This window comes from Bubalus bubalis, chromosome 12 (assembly GCF_019923935.1).
Source record: "Bubalus bubalis isolate 160015118507 breed Murrah chromosome 12, NDDB_SH_1, whole genome shotgun sequence".
Taxonomy (NCBI): Eukaryota; Metazoa; Chordata; class Mammalia; order Artiodactyla; family Bovidae; genus Bubalus; species Bubalus bubalis.
In genome coordinates this window covers 22,211,991-22,227,883 of record NC_059168.1, presented here as the reverse complement: position 1 = coordinate 22,227,883, position 15,893 = coordinate 22,211,991, and the positions used below count along the sequence as shown (strand labels likewise).

Here is a 15,893-nt window from a genome sequence, read left to right as displayed (position 1 = left end):
TCTTTTGTTGACTTTGGGGGCTAGTGCATTTTGTCTAAGGGGTTCTTGCCCGCAGTAGTAGGTATAACAGTCATCTGAATTACATACTTCCATTCCCATCCATTATAGTTCACTGATTCCTAAGATGTCAGTGTTCACTCTTGCCATCTCATGCTTGACCATGTGCAATTTACCTTGATTCATGGACCTAATATTCCAGGTTCCTATGCAGTATTATTCTTTACAGCATCAGACTTTACTTTCACCACCAGATACATCCATAGCTGAGCATTGTTTCTGCTTTGACTCAGCTGCTTCATTTTTACTGAAGCTATTAGTAATTACCCTCTGCTCTTCCTCAGTAACATATTGAATACCTTTTGAACTGGGGGAGCTCATCTTCCAGTGTCATATCTATTTACCTTTTCAAACTGTCTGTGGGGTTTTCCAGGCAAGAATACTGGAGTGGGTTGTATTTCCTTCTCCAGCGGACCACATTTTGTCAGAACACTCCACTGTGATGCGTCCATCTTGAGTGACCCTGCATGGCATGGCTCATCGCTTCATAGAGTTACACAAGCCCCTTCCCCACAACAAAGTTGTAATCCATGAAGGGGGAAATAATTTACAATCATATAAAATGGGAAAGAGGAAAAAGAAGTTTTTGGTCACTGAATGAGCAAAACAGTAAAAGCCACTGGGTTTCAATCAAGTTCTTACACATAACACACAGAGAGAGAGAGAGAGAGATGAGAAAAGAGACCAAAAATTCATCAGTTGAATCAGTTCTGTTTGTTCTCTTAAAATTAAAAGGGGGCAAATTAGCTGATTGCTAAGGTTTCTTTCATTTTTAATAGTTAATAATTCTGTAAGAAGCATTGAATAAGAGAAATAGAATTATACACCAGATGAGTAGAACTTGATTTATAATCATTGTATATCAGGTTGCAAAAAAAAAAAGTAATAGCTATGGAAGAGAAAGTCCATTCAGTAATAAATTAGCTTTTTAATTTGTTTGAAGGCAGCAAATCTTTGTGCTCGGAAACTAAAGAGACACAAAATCAAATCAGCTACACTTGGGAAAAAAGACATAAAAGTTCAGAAAGAAATTATGCCCAAACAATGTCTGTACAATGAAGAAAACCACTTTAGTGATCTACATTCACAGTTATTGATTTGTATATTACATGGGGCTGCTGAGTAACACTTACTGGGCTTACAAGATTATGTGGAAGGCAGTGTGATTGGCCACAAATGTCATCCTAAATCAATAATGTCATACTCCCGGAAAGCATTCTGATCATTCTCATTATTCTCATATTGGAAGATAGTCTTGCAAAATAAAAATGGACTGATTATAAATAAATAATATCTAGAAGGCTCTGAATGTCAAACATTTTCTCAGGTTAACAACAGTAGAGGTTCTCTAAACTGCTTTCAATTACAAACTTGTAATAATTTAGGCCAGTTTCCCAAATTCTAGATGAAGAACTGGATGCAAACCAGGATGTTGATATAGAGAGTTGACCTTTGACAACTAGAAATGAAAATAACTCGCCGTACTCTAGATATTCAAAATCAGCCATAACCGTGATGCTTTCCCTTACTTGATTGTCTTGTCTCCTGGGTTTAGATAGTCCCCAGGAGTTCAAGAAAGAACATACGGCTGACTCTGCCAAGAGCACATCATATACTAAAAAGTAAATGAGAATACAAACATTACTGATGATGCAACATCATTTTTGCTTTTGTACAAAAAGGTAACATTACATTCTACAGCACGGGGCATTAGAATAATTCTCAGATTTAGACTTTGAATCAGTGTGCAGTGATCAATGCTGTATTCCTCAAGTTGCTTCAGCAAGACATCATGGGAAGTAAAATGTTCCATGGGCTGTGAGGTCAAATCCCAACTCAGCCACTTACTGACTGTGTCATTATTTTTTTTTTTTTAAATTTTACATAATTGTATTAGTTTTGCCAAATATCAAAATGAATCCACCACAGGTATACATGTGTTCCAGGCAAAACACTCTCTGACATACATCACAGCAGGATCCTCTATGACCCACCTCCCAGAATATTGGAAATAAAAGCAAAAATAAACAAATGGGACCTAATTAACCTTAAAAGCTTCTGTGTCATTATTTTAGAAAAGTCACTTAAAGTCTCTAAGCTTCGGCCTCTTCATCTGTACGATGGGATTAAAGATGCCTACCTTGCAGGGTTATTATAGGGATTAAATAAGATCGGATTTGTGAAAAAAATTAGCTCAGTGTATGACATTTAGTAGACACCCCATTATGTTCTCTCCCTCTGTTCTGCCTTTTTTTTCTTAAAACCAAGCCGCTCAGGGAAGCTGCAATGATAACAGTTCATTCAAACAGAATACAGATTCTGTGCAATTGGTATCCTCAGATCCTATTGATTTACAGCCTTTCTTCTGACAAGTAACAGTTGTGGAAGATGGCACACAGGTCTGTAGAGGGGTTTGCAGTTTTACAAAGGACTTGGGCATTTCCCCTCTGTCCTCACAACAGCCCTGTGATGTGAAAGTTTAGAAACTTATATGACTGAAGAGGAATTGAGGCTCAGGATAGTCAAGCGTCTTGCCCCAAAACAAGCTATCAGAACCAGAAGTTGATTTAAATCTTCTGAATCTTCTGAACCAAAGGTCCACTTCACCTAGCAAAAGCCTCTATTTCTGGTTTTCCAAGTTCTCCCTGAGGCCAAACCTTGAGTGCCTTATGCTGCTGCTGCTGCTGCTAAGTCGCTTCAGTCGTGTCTGACTCTGTGCGACCCCATAGACGGCAGCCCATCAGGCTCCCCCGTCCCTGGGATTCTCCAGGCAAGAACACTGGAGTGGGTTGTCATTTCCTTCTCCGATGCATGAAAGTAAAAAGTGAAAGTGAAGTCGCTCAGTCGTGTCCGACTCTTAGCGACCCCATGGACTGCAGCCTACCAGGCTCCTCTATCCATAGGATTTTCCAGGCAAGAGTACTGGAGTGGGGTGCCATTGCCTTCTCCGTGAGTGCCTTATAGAAGGATACAGATTAACACCTGGCTTACTTTGTTTTTAAATGTTTATTTATTTGGCTGTGCTGGGTCTAAGTTTCGGCATGAGGAATTTTTAGCTGTGGCATGTAGGATTTTTAAATTGCCGTATGTGGGATCTATTTCCCTGACCAGGGATCGAACCCAGGTCCCATGCACTGGGAGTGCAGAGTCTTAACTGGACTGCCAGGGAAGTCTCTACCTGGTTTACTTTAGATGCTGTAAAATGTGCAGTTGTATAATGTCCAGGGATTGTCTTTCATGATCAATTAATTGAGCTGATGATGTCTTAGTTCTCATGCTGCAGAGCAGGGCCAGGGAAAGTACTATTATATCAATAGTTGAAGTCAGTTCTTTCCACTGTCTGTAGTTTTAATGATTTGGCTACTTTTGTAGTTATATTTAGGAAGTCCAACATGTATCAAGGAAACCACTTAAAAGGCCATGGGAAGGATTAATGAAATACAGCTTGTTTGTTAATCTTCCCATTAGTGAAGTCCATAAAGCTGAAAAGAAGGGTTCTGAGATAAGAGGACCCTTTGCTTGGAATTCTATAAAAGGAAACCAACCAACCTGCCTGTTCCTTTGCTGATGCAGAAGAGAAACTCGAAAAAATTACCTAGCGTCCGGTAACACCGAGCTGCCAAACATACAGAAACAGCAAATTACTATCATCTGTGCCATCACATAAGAGATGTTCCAGGTGCTTTTTTTTTTTTAATGCTCCACTGCTCTTTGTAAGGTGCACACTTTTAAGTATAATACAGATGCTGATGAATGAACACAATATTTCTTTGTCCTTCTCCAAGACAGGGTAATTGTGCATCATACATGGCAGTCAGGGGTCATTTTTAATATTTAAATGACATCTGAGTTGGAGATTAAAATTTATAAAGAGCAGTGAGATCCCAGGAAAAAGGATGGGAACCCACTTATACTTTCAAATGCAATAAAACAGATGGGCCTTCCAGTCCAGACTTAAGCATTAAAATATTTAAGATTTCCTATAATGCTGGAAGCCTACAGAAGGAAATTCTGTCTCTCTCTCTATCACACACACACACACACACACACACACACACACTTTGCATTGCAAACTTACAGGTCATAAAGTTAATTCCAGAGGGCAATATCAGATTTTGTTTTTAAAAGCCTAGAATGTCACCTTAGGACCCAGCACCTTGACTAAGCAATTAGATAATGATGGGGAAACACCATAACAATACTAAGTGGAGGGAAATAATGATCATGACCATGATAATCATTACCTTGAAATATCCTCAAACATTTTCCAGAGATGATCTAATTATTCCCTTGCACGTCCCTCCTGGGAATGGTGTTATTATTTCCATCTTGAAGACAAATATAATATCTGCTCTTGATTTATAAGTGTCATTTTTTATGAGAAGCTTCATTATTTGTTTTCTTTTCATCTTCACAATATGAGACTTAGACACCCGAAATTAACTTTGTAGAGTTAGAGGCAGAATGATCTGTGTTTGTATGAATGATTGATTAAAATCTAGTGTTTTCCAAACTGTTTTAGTCATGCATGCTTGATGTGAGCATAATAAGTTGCTTCCGTCATGTCCAACTCTTTGCAACCCTATGCCTGCCAAGTTCCTCTCTCCATGGAACTCTCCTGGCAAGAATCCTGGGGTGGATTGCCATGCCCTCCACCAAGGGGTCTTCCCAACCCAGGAATCGAACCTGTATCTCTTATGTCTTCTGCGTTGGCAGGTGGGTTCTTGACCATTCACACCACCTGGGAATCATGTTCCCTATAAAATCATTAAATCTTTACAAATATAGAAATTTTGAAGAATCAGATACAAAAATATAATTAAAAGGTCTAGTGCTTTTTCTGAGCTTTCCTAGCGTACATGCAGGGCACCCCCTCCCCCCCGCCCCACACACACCAGAACTTTAGATTGGGAAGTAGGGAGAAGAGGAGGTAGAGAAAATTTTCTGCCCCTCCCCTCAAATAAGACCTGACAGCTGCAACTCTCGCAGTGAGTTTCACCTGAAACTCAAGTGGAGGGTAAGAGGGAAATGGGAAGAAAGGTGAAATGAAATGGAACTGAAAATCAAATCCATTTCACTTGCCTTCACTAATCAAGGTTATTTTATGACTTGCAAGTTCTCCAAATAGCGTAAACAATAGGTGCTTGCCTGAGATGTTTTAGGCTGTGTCTAGTTGGAACTGAGCTGGTTAACACTGGATGGGACCACTGACCCTCCAATTGGGCATGCGTGAGTGCCCACTCAGTGACCTTTTGAGCATTATGCCTGTGCAGAACCAAGATTACGGCATCTTTGTCCAATCACCTTTCCCTGTGCTCCCCATGTCCCAGACCACCTTCTTCTTTATTCGTCATCCTGTAAATATCCAAACCCTCTGCTTTCAAAAGGCAGCTTTGGGATTTGTCCTCCTGTCTCCTCACTCGGCTGCCTTGGTAATAAACCCTCCCTTTACTGCAAACCTCAGCCTCTCAGCGATTTGCCTTACTGTTCATAGGGCAAAATGAACCTGGTTCAGTAACAGTAGGAAAAAAGAAGAGATGGATAAGGAAACAAAAAAGGAGTAGGTAATCAAAACACTGAGTGGCTGTTCCCACCTGTCAGTGCTGTGATACAGGATGCTTCCAAAGGGGCTGTACAGTTTGCTAGGACTGCCGTGACAAAACACCCCAGACTGGAGCTTACACAATAGAAATGTGTGTTCTCAGTTCTGGAGGATAAAGGTCCAAGATGTTGCTTTTGATAGGTTCAGCTTCTCCCGAAGCTTCTCTCCTTGACTTGGGAGCAGGAAGGGCTTGCTTCTTGCTGTGTGCTCACAGGGCTGTTCCTCCATGTGCAAGTACCCCTGCTGCCTCTCTGTGTATCCCGGTTCCCCCTTACAAGGACACCGGTCAGATTGGTTTAGGGGTCACCCTAACAGCCCATCTCTTTAAGCCCCTCTCTCCAAATATAGTCATATTCTTGGGTACTGGGAATCGGGCTGAATCTGGAGGAGACACAGTTCAGCCCACAACATGTGCTTTTACTTCAGAAGATCTTCGGCTTTCAGGCAAGAAAGATATTAAAAATGTAATAATAACCATACAGCATAAGCACTGTACAAATGGTTGTTAAAAGATAAACTGAGGCACATTAAAAGCTTTTAAGACTTTATTTGACCAAACATGGATTCACAAGAAGCAAGAAGATTGTCCAGTTGGCTCTAGCTTAAGCAGTTGCCTTACTTATGACAGCTGGCTCTTTGAGATTGGTGGCTCCTCAATTTCATTTTCTCCGATACTAGTGTAGGTATAGGAATTGCTTCTGGCTGAGGTTTCGGCTTGCTTACATCGATTCCTAAGGCATTAGAGTCAGCCTAGTGTAATGGCCAAGTGGCCTCCTTGGTCACTTGCTTTAACACGGTCATCCACACTTTCTCCCTCTAGTGAGTCTCACCTTTTTCCGTCTGTGGCCGAGTCAAGTCCTCGTTAGTCTCCAAAGCTGATTCCATCCATCTGCTGGGGGCTTCTTCCTGAGAGCTTACTCCAGAGCTTCCAAAGCCTCAGACCGGGCTACTTTCTCTGCGGATGCCAAAGTGCGTCTGCATAATAATTTCTGACCTCGTGCTTACTGAAGAGTGACCCACTGCCTCTTTTCTCGTCCTGTAAGATGACAGATGACAAATCCAGACACGCCTCGTGTTTTGTGAGAGCCACTTTTCTCTCAGAGCTCCTCTGCTTTAAGAGGCTTTCCCAACTATGAGCTGCCTCAGATGGCCTCTCCACAGAGAGTCTCGTGAAGGGCACGCACATTGGCCCCATGCTGGCAGTCTCAGATCTTGCCGTCAGCTGGGAAGTGTGGCCGCCCCACCCACTGCCAGCTGCATTAGTTGGGAGGACAGTGGATCCCTGATGACAAGATTTTGGGAGGTAGTGGTGGCGAAACAAAGTCTCAAGGAGTTCTTTCCAAAGTGGCCACAGAACACAGAAATATTTATTAGACCCTATTTCAGGAAGAGTTGACATTCAAGAAGAGTTGAAAATATGTGAATGGGGATTATATCCCTATGTTGTTGCTGGTTCATTTGCTAAGTCATGTCTGACTCTTTGTGACCCAGTGGACTGCAGCACACTAGGCTCTTCTGTCCTCCACTATCTCCCGGAGTTTGCTCAAACTCGTGTCAATTGAGTCGTGATGATACAGCTATTTCACAATATCACATTGTAAATGAAATCTCTGTCTTAAAACACTATTATTGTTTTCCTGACTTCTTTAAAGAGTAAGTTTTGAATTTCTTGGTAGTAGTATTTGATACTCGATTATTATGCATTGATAGTATCATGTAACCTAATTGGCAAAATTGGTATGGGTGTATCCATTATGTAATTAAGTACTTAAATTGAGTCAGTCGGAATCCAAACACACATTCATTGAACTTAGCCAGCTTATTGCATATGCTGGAGATGAGATCAAACACTGAAGACACAAAAATGAACACGTTCCTGCCCTTGACAAGTTCACAGTCACAATGGAGGGAGGAACAGGTGCCATCTAGAGACTGGTTCTCAAACTGAGCATGTGTGGGAATCACCTGGATGACTTGTTCACACCCCTCCCCCTTCACCCCTCCCCCTAGTGTTTGATCAGTGGGGCCAGGAATTTGCATTTCTAAAAAAATTTCTTGATGCTGCTGCCACTCTTCTGGGACCATACTTTGAGAACCAGTGATCCAGTGTTACCAGTGTTGGGGGGCTATGGAAACTTTGAGAAGTTCCCAACATGGCCAGAGGGAGAGGGGGCAGGGGGCAGGGAAAGTTTCACAGAGGCAGTGATGTTTTAAAGAATAAGGAGAGAGTGGTTAGGATATGCCAAACACTGCTGTTGCTGCTGCTGCTGCTGCTGCTAAGTCGCTTCAGTCGTGTCCGACTCTGTGCAACCCCACAGATGGCAGCCCATCAGGCTCCTCTGTCCCTAGGATTCTCCAGGCAAGAACACTGGAGTGGGTTGCCATTGCCTTCTCCAATGCATGCATGCATGCAAAGAAGCTTCAGTCGTGTCTGACTGTGCAACCCTATGGACAGCAGCTCCTCTGTCCATGGGATTCTCTAGGCAAGAATACTGGAGTAGGTTGCCATCTCCTTCTCCCATGCCAAGCACATTTGGTTCTAAAAGATAAAAGTAAGAGAAAGTACATTACATACAGTTGTTTTTTTTTTTTTTTAATGTGAATAATTCCATTTGGCCGGGATGAAGTTTGAGTTTGAAGCAGTTGCAGATGAAGCTGGAGAAATATGTAGGGCTCACAGGCCTCTATTAGAACATGGTCCTATATGAGATCATGTAGCCATGAATCCCCAGAGCCAGACTCCAAGCTGGAAAGAAAGAATCCTGGTAGAAGAATTGTCAGTTATCTTTCATTAAAAGAGGCTTCTTTCCAAGCCTGGACATGACTTTCCTGGTTTTGGGGAGAAATCCTTTTCATTTCTATGAAATGACAACTCTCACTGGAGGTGACATGGGAGTAGAAAGTGTGTGTTGTTTGCATATCACCAGAACTGGTTGGGGCTTAAGTTTTTGCTGCTGTTCCCTTAAGTATGTCAGTACCTTAATAATTATTTGGTTAATTATGATTGGCTATTGGAAAACCCAAAGCTTCACCTACCTGTCAGGCAAGGGCTAAAAAGCCTGGGAAGGAGAAAGTAGGAGAGAAGGGAAGCTGAGAGCACAGGTTTTGATGGAATATCCTCCATCTCTTTCTCTAGGGGAAGATGACGATGACGACGAATGTGGGGAGGAGAAGCTGCCCTCCTGTTTTGACTACGTGATGCACTTTCTGACTGTGTTCTGGAAGGTCCTCTTCGCCTTTGTCCCCCCGACAGAGTACTGGAACGGCTGGGCGTGTTTCATCGTCTCCATCCTCATGATCGGCCTACTGACGGCCTTCATTGGAGACCTCGCTTCCCACTTTGGCTGCACCATCGGCCTGAAGGATTCCGTGACCGCGGTGGTGTTCGTCGCGCTTGGAACCTCAGTGCCAGGTAGGGGATACATGCCTATGTGATTGCCTCAGAAATGGAAGCCCTTTCACCTTCTTGACCTTTTTGTTTCTGCGGTTTCAAGGTCTGCGCTAACAAACCCGGCCGATGAAAGACAAAAGCCCAAAGCTATGCATGATGTCACTGCCAGAATATTGTCATGGCATTTCTCAAGGTTAGAAAGCTGGTCAGTGTCCTCATGCTGACAGGGTAGCATTCCCAGAGGGCCTGCCTGCCTGTCCAGAGAGAGCAGACTGATTTAATGGCTAGATTGATAGGTCAGCTTCCTATTACAATTAGAACTTTGAAAAACACAGCTGCAGAATCATCTTTAAGAACAAAATTTCTGTCTTCTGTGTATTTAGCAAGAAGCACTCACTGTATTTGTTGGGTGGTTTAGTCACTAAGTCACGTCCGACTCTTCCGAACACATGGACTGTAGGCTGCTGGGCTTCTTTGTCCATGGGATTCTCCAGGCAAGAGCGCTAGAGTGGGTTGCCATTCTTTCTCCGGGGGATCTTCCCAACCTAGGAATCAAACCCAGGTCTCCCGCATTGCAGGCAGATTCTTTACCGACAGAGCTGTGAAGATAAACATTTAAGACCTGATACGATATTCTCTTGACCCAAATATTAATGGGAGTAAATAAAAAATTAACATGAATCAGAACAAGGAAAAAGTCATCCTGACCAAAGTGAGCAGACCAACTGGACATCCCTTCATGCATTCATATAAGGTGAATCTTTTTCTTCCAACCTACAGCTATAGCTCATTATGTATACTCCCTCTTCTAAGTAAGATAGCCTTCTCCTGAACATTACTTTGAGAGCCGTAATTTTCAGACTTTGTTGGGCATCAAAATTACCTCAGAGCTTGTTTAAAAAATGCAAGTGCCTGAGAGCCATGGAATCGGAAGGTCTAAAGAAGGGCCCAAAATGTGTGTGAAGCTCACAGGTGATTCACAGGTATATATCAACACATCAGAGTTTATTATAACTCAGGTTCTGGACCCACTCTCCAGCACTGGTTGACATCTTGACAGAGTTACAGCCTCAACTGACAGTAACAAGACTTGTGTCTCTATCGACAGAAAGTCAGTGACAAGAGTTGCAGTGGGCTTGGGAAAAGGCAGGACTTGCGGGGAAATATAGCTATTCCCTTCCCACTTTCAACACTTGCCAGAGCCTTGATAAAAAGGCTGTGACTTCTACTAACACTTGACATAGTTGGCAACCTGACTTTTGGTTTTTGAGACTAAAAACAAGCACAGTTGAACCATGATTTCTTGATTGAGATCATTAATTGTTCTTCTCAGGTACTTATTATCTCCGTGACTATGGATAGATTACTTCTCTGAGCCTCAGTTTCTTCATTTATGAACTAGGGATAACCATACTTAACTTGCAGAATGAGGGTAAGGATTGGGAAAATGCCTGTAAATTATACAGCTAGTAAAGCATCTGGGAAATAGAAGGAATTCCATAAAAAAGCAGCTTTTGTGATTATGGTGTTGAATGGCTAAAGATGATCTGACGAGTATGAATCCAGACCCTTCAGCCTTGAGAAACAAGGGATGGATGAAGTGTCCAGATTTATACTGGTCAGCCACAGCGCTTGGTGTTACACAACTGATTGACTGTTTTCAGGTCTTGATCATGCTGGGCCCAGCATGGTTTAGGGGTCCAGCTGAGTTCATGGAGGAGCCGAGCAATTACGAATGCTCTTCCTCCCACCTTAGAGAGCAGGGCTGTGCAAATTCTTCCTGTTGATTGCTGATCCTCAGAAGAGAGTAGATTCCCCCTTAAAACCAGCTGTACTCCAGTAGATGTGTATTTGGTCTTTAATTTCTAAAAATGACTAGAAATATAGCAAGCAAGAGGAAAAACTGAAAATATTCTTCAGTTGCTTTGTTTAGAGAACATGTACACAACCACAGGAACTAAGCATCATGGTCAGCCCCAGCTCTGTCTCAGGTTACTATAGGAAAATGTCAGGGGATCTGCTGTCCTTAAGGCTTAAGTTACCGTGCGAAACGGTACCCAAGTCAGTGCACACTCTTGGCCGTGGCACACTCTTAACCCTTGAGGAGAATATGTGCAAATTATGGTAATGAAGGCAAAATTAGATCTCATGACAGTTATTCAAAATTAGCCTGAATTTCTGATAAGTCAATAGGGCCTACCAAATGCATCTCTGACTTTAAAAGGGATTGAAAAAAAATGCTTTTCCTACATGAAATCCTTGGGTCTGAAAATGTTTTGGGGTGTTTTTCTTTTTTCTTCATTCATATCAATATCTCAAGGCTGGCTCCTTTTGCTATATATCAGTCTTCAAACATGGCTCTGTATCTCGTATTTGAATGAACGCTTTGGAACATATCGAAGCCGTATGATTAAAATTTCTTGTGTGACATGGAATGTGGATTACAGTAAACCCTAGTGCTTGGTGGCTCAGACAGTAAAGCGTCTGCCTGCAGTGCAGGAGACCTGGGTTCAATCCCTGGGTCAGGAAGATCCCCTGGAGAAGGAAATGGCAACCCACTCCAGTACTCTTGCCTGGAAAAACCCATGGATGGAGGAGTGTGGTAGGCTACAGTCCATGGGGTCACAAAGAGCGGACACGACTGAGCGACTTCACTCACTAGTGCTTGAAGTCTTTTGTCCTGCCACTTAAAAACCAGCACAGAACCCAGGTAGGGGTATCAAGAGGTGAGAGAGCCTGTGGGATGATATAGCAGAGTCATTAGTTGTCAAAGTGGTTTCCCTGCATTACCATAAATTCTTCCCATTGGGAAGCAGATTTCTTTGCTCTGTTAATGGGAGAATTCCTATAACTTGCTGTAATATTAACTGTGCAGTGTACTCCCCAAACAATATATTCACAGGTAATCTCACATGATCATATCTAAATAAACAGACATTCCCTCCCCCTGCACCTCAGAAAACTGCAAATTGTTCATTCAGCATCTTGTTCAATATTTCTGACTTCATCCTTCAATCCTGATGATTCAGAGAAGTGCTTGACTTCTTAGAGGGAAAAAGATGCTATTCTTCCCAAATGACAAAGCCCAGTTGCTATGGGAAAAAAACTGATTCTTTTTACTTATAGCCTACCATTCGTTGGTATTGGTCCTAGAGCCCAGCTCTTTCTCTAGGCTGACATCTTACCAGTTTTCCTAAGGTAGAAAGGCTCCTGGCTAGTGTTTGATAAGCCGCTGCCTCCTCTGCTGTGAGACTGAGATTCTTAGATTGTGATGGCATTTGAGCATTGAAAAGCTTCACTACTAGTCCTCCCGACTCAGGGTAGAATTAAATATCTATGTATCTCATTAATGGTATGTTCTTACCATATTCAAAACCTTGGGAAAAAGAGCTTATGACTTTGCAGAAGAGACAGAGCTTCTTCATACCAACTGGTAGTGAGATTTTATTATTAACCTACCAGCAGAGAAGGACTCCTGACAACCCTCAAGTGTGCCTGTACAAGCTTAAAGATCCAAACCTGTTCATAGAGGAAGAGTCTTTTCTCCTGACTCACCCTTCCCCAGAGCTGCCTTTCTGGAGAAGAAGGGGGCTTCCAAAACAGTATGCTCCCACCTCCTCATGTTGGAGTGAACCAGAGCCGGGTCTTCAGCCCTCTTCTTGGTCATGCTCACCCACTGGGCCATTGTCCCAGTCTCCAAGTCTTAAGTACCATTGATACACCAGTGAGTACCAAGTGTACATCCCCAACTTCAACTTATCCCTGAGTTCTACATTCGTATACCAACTGCTTTCCTATATCCATACTGGATGTGTAATTCACAGCTGAAAAGCACCATATACCAAATAGAACTGTTGATTTCTACTGCCCAGGTGCTTTATCTTTCACCCAAACCTATTCTTTCTAGATCTTGCCTTTCTCTGGAAAACAGTGTCATCTTCCCAGGTGTTCCTGACTCCTTTGTCCTCATCCCCAGTGAATGTGTTCATAACTCCTGCAGATCTTTCCTCTACCATCTATGTTGATCAGACCCACTTAGCTGTCTCGCTCATAGTCATGCTAGTCTAGGCAACTGTTTTTCCTCACTCTAACCCCCAGAGTAGCCTCCTATCTATCTCCATGCTTCTTCTAGAGATGGCTTTAAGATGTAAATCAGACTGCATTTCTCCTTAAAATCTCAGTCTTTCTCTTGCACTTAGGATAAACTTCAGAAGCATCACTCTGGCTTACAAAGACCATATGATTTGGCCCCTGCCTGTCTGTCCTGTTTGCCTCCTTGCCCACTCTTTTTCAGCCTTCCCTGGTGGCTCAGTTGGTAAAGAATCCACCTGCAATACAGGAGACCCAGGTTAGTTCCCTGGATGGGGAAGATGCCCTGGAAAAGGAAATGGCAACCCACTCCAATATTCTTGCCTGGAAAATCCCATGGACAGAGGAGCCTGGTAGGCTACAATCCATGGAGTCACAGAGTTGCACACGACTGAGCGTCTGAGCATAGTCTTTTTACTGTCCTTCATGCGCCAAGTACATTTCTTTCTCATGGTTTCACTAGCTGTCTAAAATGCTCTTCCCCTTCATTTGCACAAGCTGTCTTCAGTTATGTCTCATCCTAAATGTCACCTCTTCAAAGAGACCTTCCCTGACCATGCCATATGAAGTAGTCACCCAGTTTTCCTGTGTTATGGCACCCTCTTTGATATTGAGTGTTTATAACTTTCTGGATTTTTTAGTCTGCTTTTGAGTATTGTCTTTGGCCTACTCTCCCCATGGAAATGTTTCATAGGAGCAGAAACCTTGCTCTTTTTCTCTATTACATCCCTGGCTCCTAGAATGATTCCTAGTTAGCATATAAATAATGCAATTACGTGTGTGCATGTGTTTGTGTATGTGTGCTGTATATATAAATTAATGTACAATCATTTACACATGAGTATGAGTTGGTCTGTCAGATTGCTTTCTTCATAACACCTTGTAGAGACAGCTAAGAATTAAAGTTAGAATCAAGGGAGATGAATAGCTGTTTCTATAGTGTAGCTTATTTTTGAAGACTAGCATATATCTGAGTAGGTTATTGTAGTAAGAAGGGGCTAAAGTAAATTTCAAAGCACTAAGCATATCAGAATGGAAACAACGTTTTTTCATTCATAATTGTGACTATGGTGGGAACTGTGAGCAGCAAGGTATTATCTCTTCATTCTTTTCTTTCCTATAATCTCCGCTTCCAAGACTCAGAACTCAAGCCAGAACTGTTAGAAACTTTAGGTATATTTTGTAGAGTGCTAAACAGGCACTTTTCAGTAGACTGGCATAAGTTCATAACCATGCTATATCACATTGCTTCTCTGGAAATACAGGTTCGAAATACAAGAGGATAATGTGCAAGAAGGAACATTTGGAACCTAGCCTTTTTTGTACTAGGAACCATCTTTAATTGGCAATCTTTTAGCACACAGTCATTTTACGTGAGTAAAACTTGGGTATATTAAGACAAGCTTATACATCAGATTCCAAATATGAACCTTTTCCTTTCATCTCTGGCTCCTTTTAAATCAAGTCAAATAGAAGTAAGCATTCTTCTTTAATTACACAGAAAACTCTGAGATGTTGATGAGTTTGGAGTAGTTTGACCTGAGTGCTGTCTTGGTCTTTCTTCATATATCTTGATTGGGCTTATGCCCAAAGCTTGCCTACTGCTCACTTCATCTTCTCTTTACTGACTGTTTACTTTTGGGACCAGAACAGTTTAAAAATTGGGTATTCTAGGCCACTGGCATTGTCTGACTTCTGTTTGCTTCCAGTATTATGATTATCCTTTGAGTTCTGTCAAGTAAGAATTATTTTACCCTAGAGATTTTAAGGCATGAAGGAGAAGGAAATAGACAATTTTGGAGGTTTTGCCCTATTTTCTACATGGAATCTTTTTTAAAAATAATCTTAATATCAGATCATCTGTCATTTTTAAGTTACCACTTCCAGACTTTTAAATACCATAGGATGTACATGATATAAAACTAGCTAAACTAGCCATTCACTTTGCCCTCTGATTGCAGTGTTAGTGAATATGAACCACGGGGGTATAGAAACAAGAGCTTTTTTTAAAAAAAAGTTCAGAGTATAGTTCCTTTACAGTGTTTTGTTAGCTTCTGCTGTGTGGTAAAGTGAATCAGTTACACACAAACATATTCGCTCTTTTTTTGACTTCTAGACTTCTACATTTTTTTAATTGAAGGAAAATTGCTTTACAGTGTTGTGTTGGTTTCTGCCATACAACAATGTGAATCAGTCATAATTATATGTATACACATATCCCCTCCCTCCTGAACTTCCCCCCACCTCACCCTTCTAGGTTATCACAAAGCAGGGTTGAGCGCCCTGCATCCTACAGCAAATTCCCACTGGCTATCTGTTTTACATATGGTATATGTTTTAATACTACTCTCTCAGTTTGCCCCACCTTCTCCCTCCACAGCTATGTCCACACATCTGTTCTCTACATCTGTGTCTCTATTGCTGCACTACAAGGTTCATCAATACCATTTTTCTAGATTCCATATATATGCATTAATATATAATATTAATTTTTCTCTTTCTTACTTCACTCTGAATAACAGGCTCCAAGTTCATCCACCTCGCTACAGCTGACTCAAATTTGTTCCTCTTTGTGGCTGAGTAATATTCCATTGTATATGTGTGCTGCTGCTGCTGCTGCTGCTGCTAAGTAGCTTCAGTCGTGTCCGACTCTGTGCGACCCCATAGACGGCAGCCCACCAGGCTCCCACGTCCCTGGGATTCTCCAGGCAAGAACACTGGAGTGGTTGCCATTTCCTTCTCCAATGCATGAAA

The 15,893-nt window shown here is 42.0% G+C and overlaps 1 protein-coding gene across 13 annotated transcripts in view; it reads left to right on the top strand.

The window, feature by feature from the left end:
- SLC8A1 (solute carrier family 8 member A1) overlaps positions 1 to 15,893 on the top strand; it is a 450,527-nt gene that overhangs the window by 396,501 nt on the left and 38,133 nt on the right. For all 13 annotated transcript variants that reach the window (XM_025262270.3, XM_025262267.3, XM_025262265.3 and 10 more), the window contains one exon: positions 8,796 to 9,071. In XM_025262270.3, the coding sequence (XP_025118055.1) occupies positions 8,796 to 9,071 (276 nt within the window). The remainder of the gene's footprint in view (positions 1 to 8,795; positions 9,072 to 15,893) is intronic.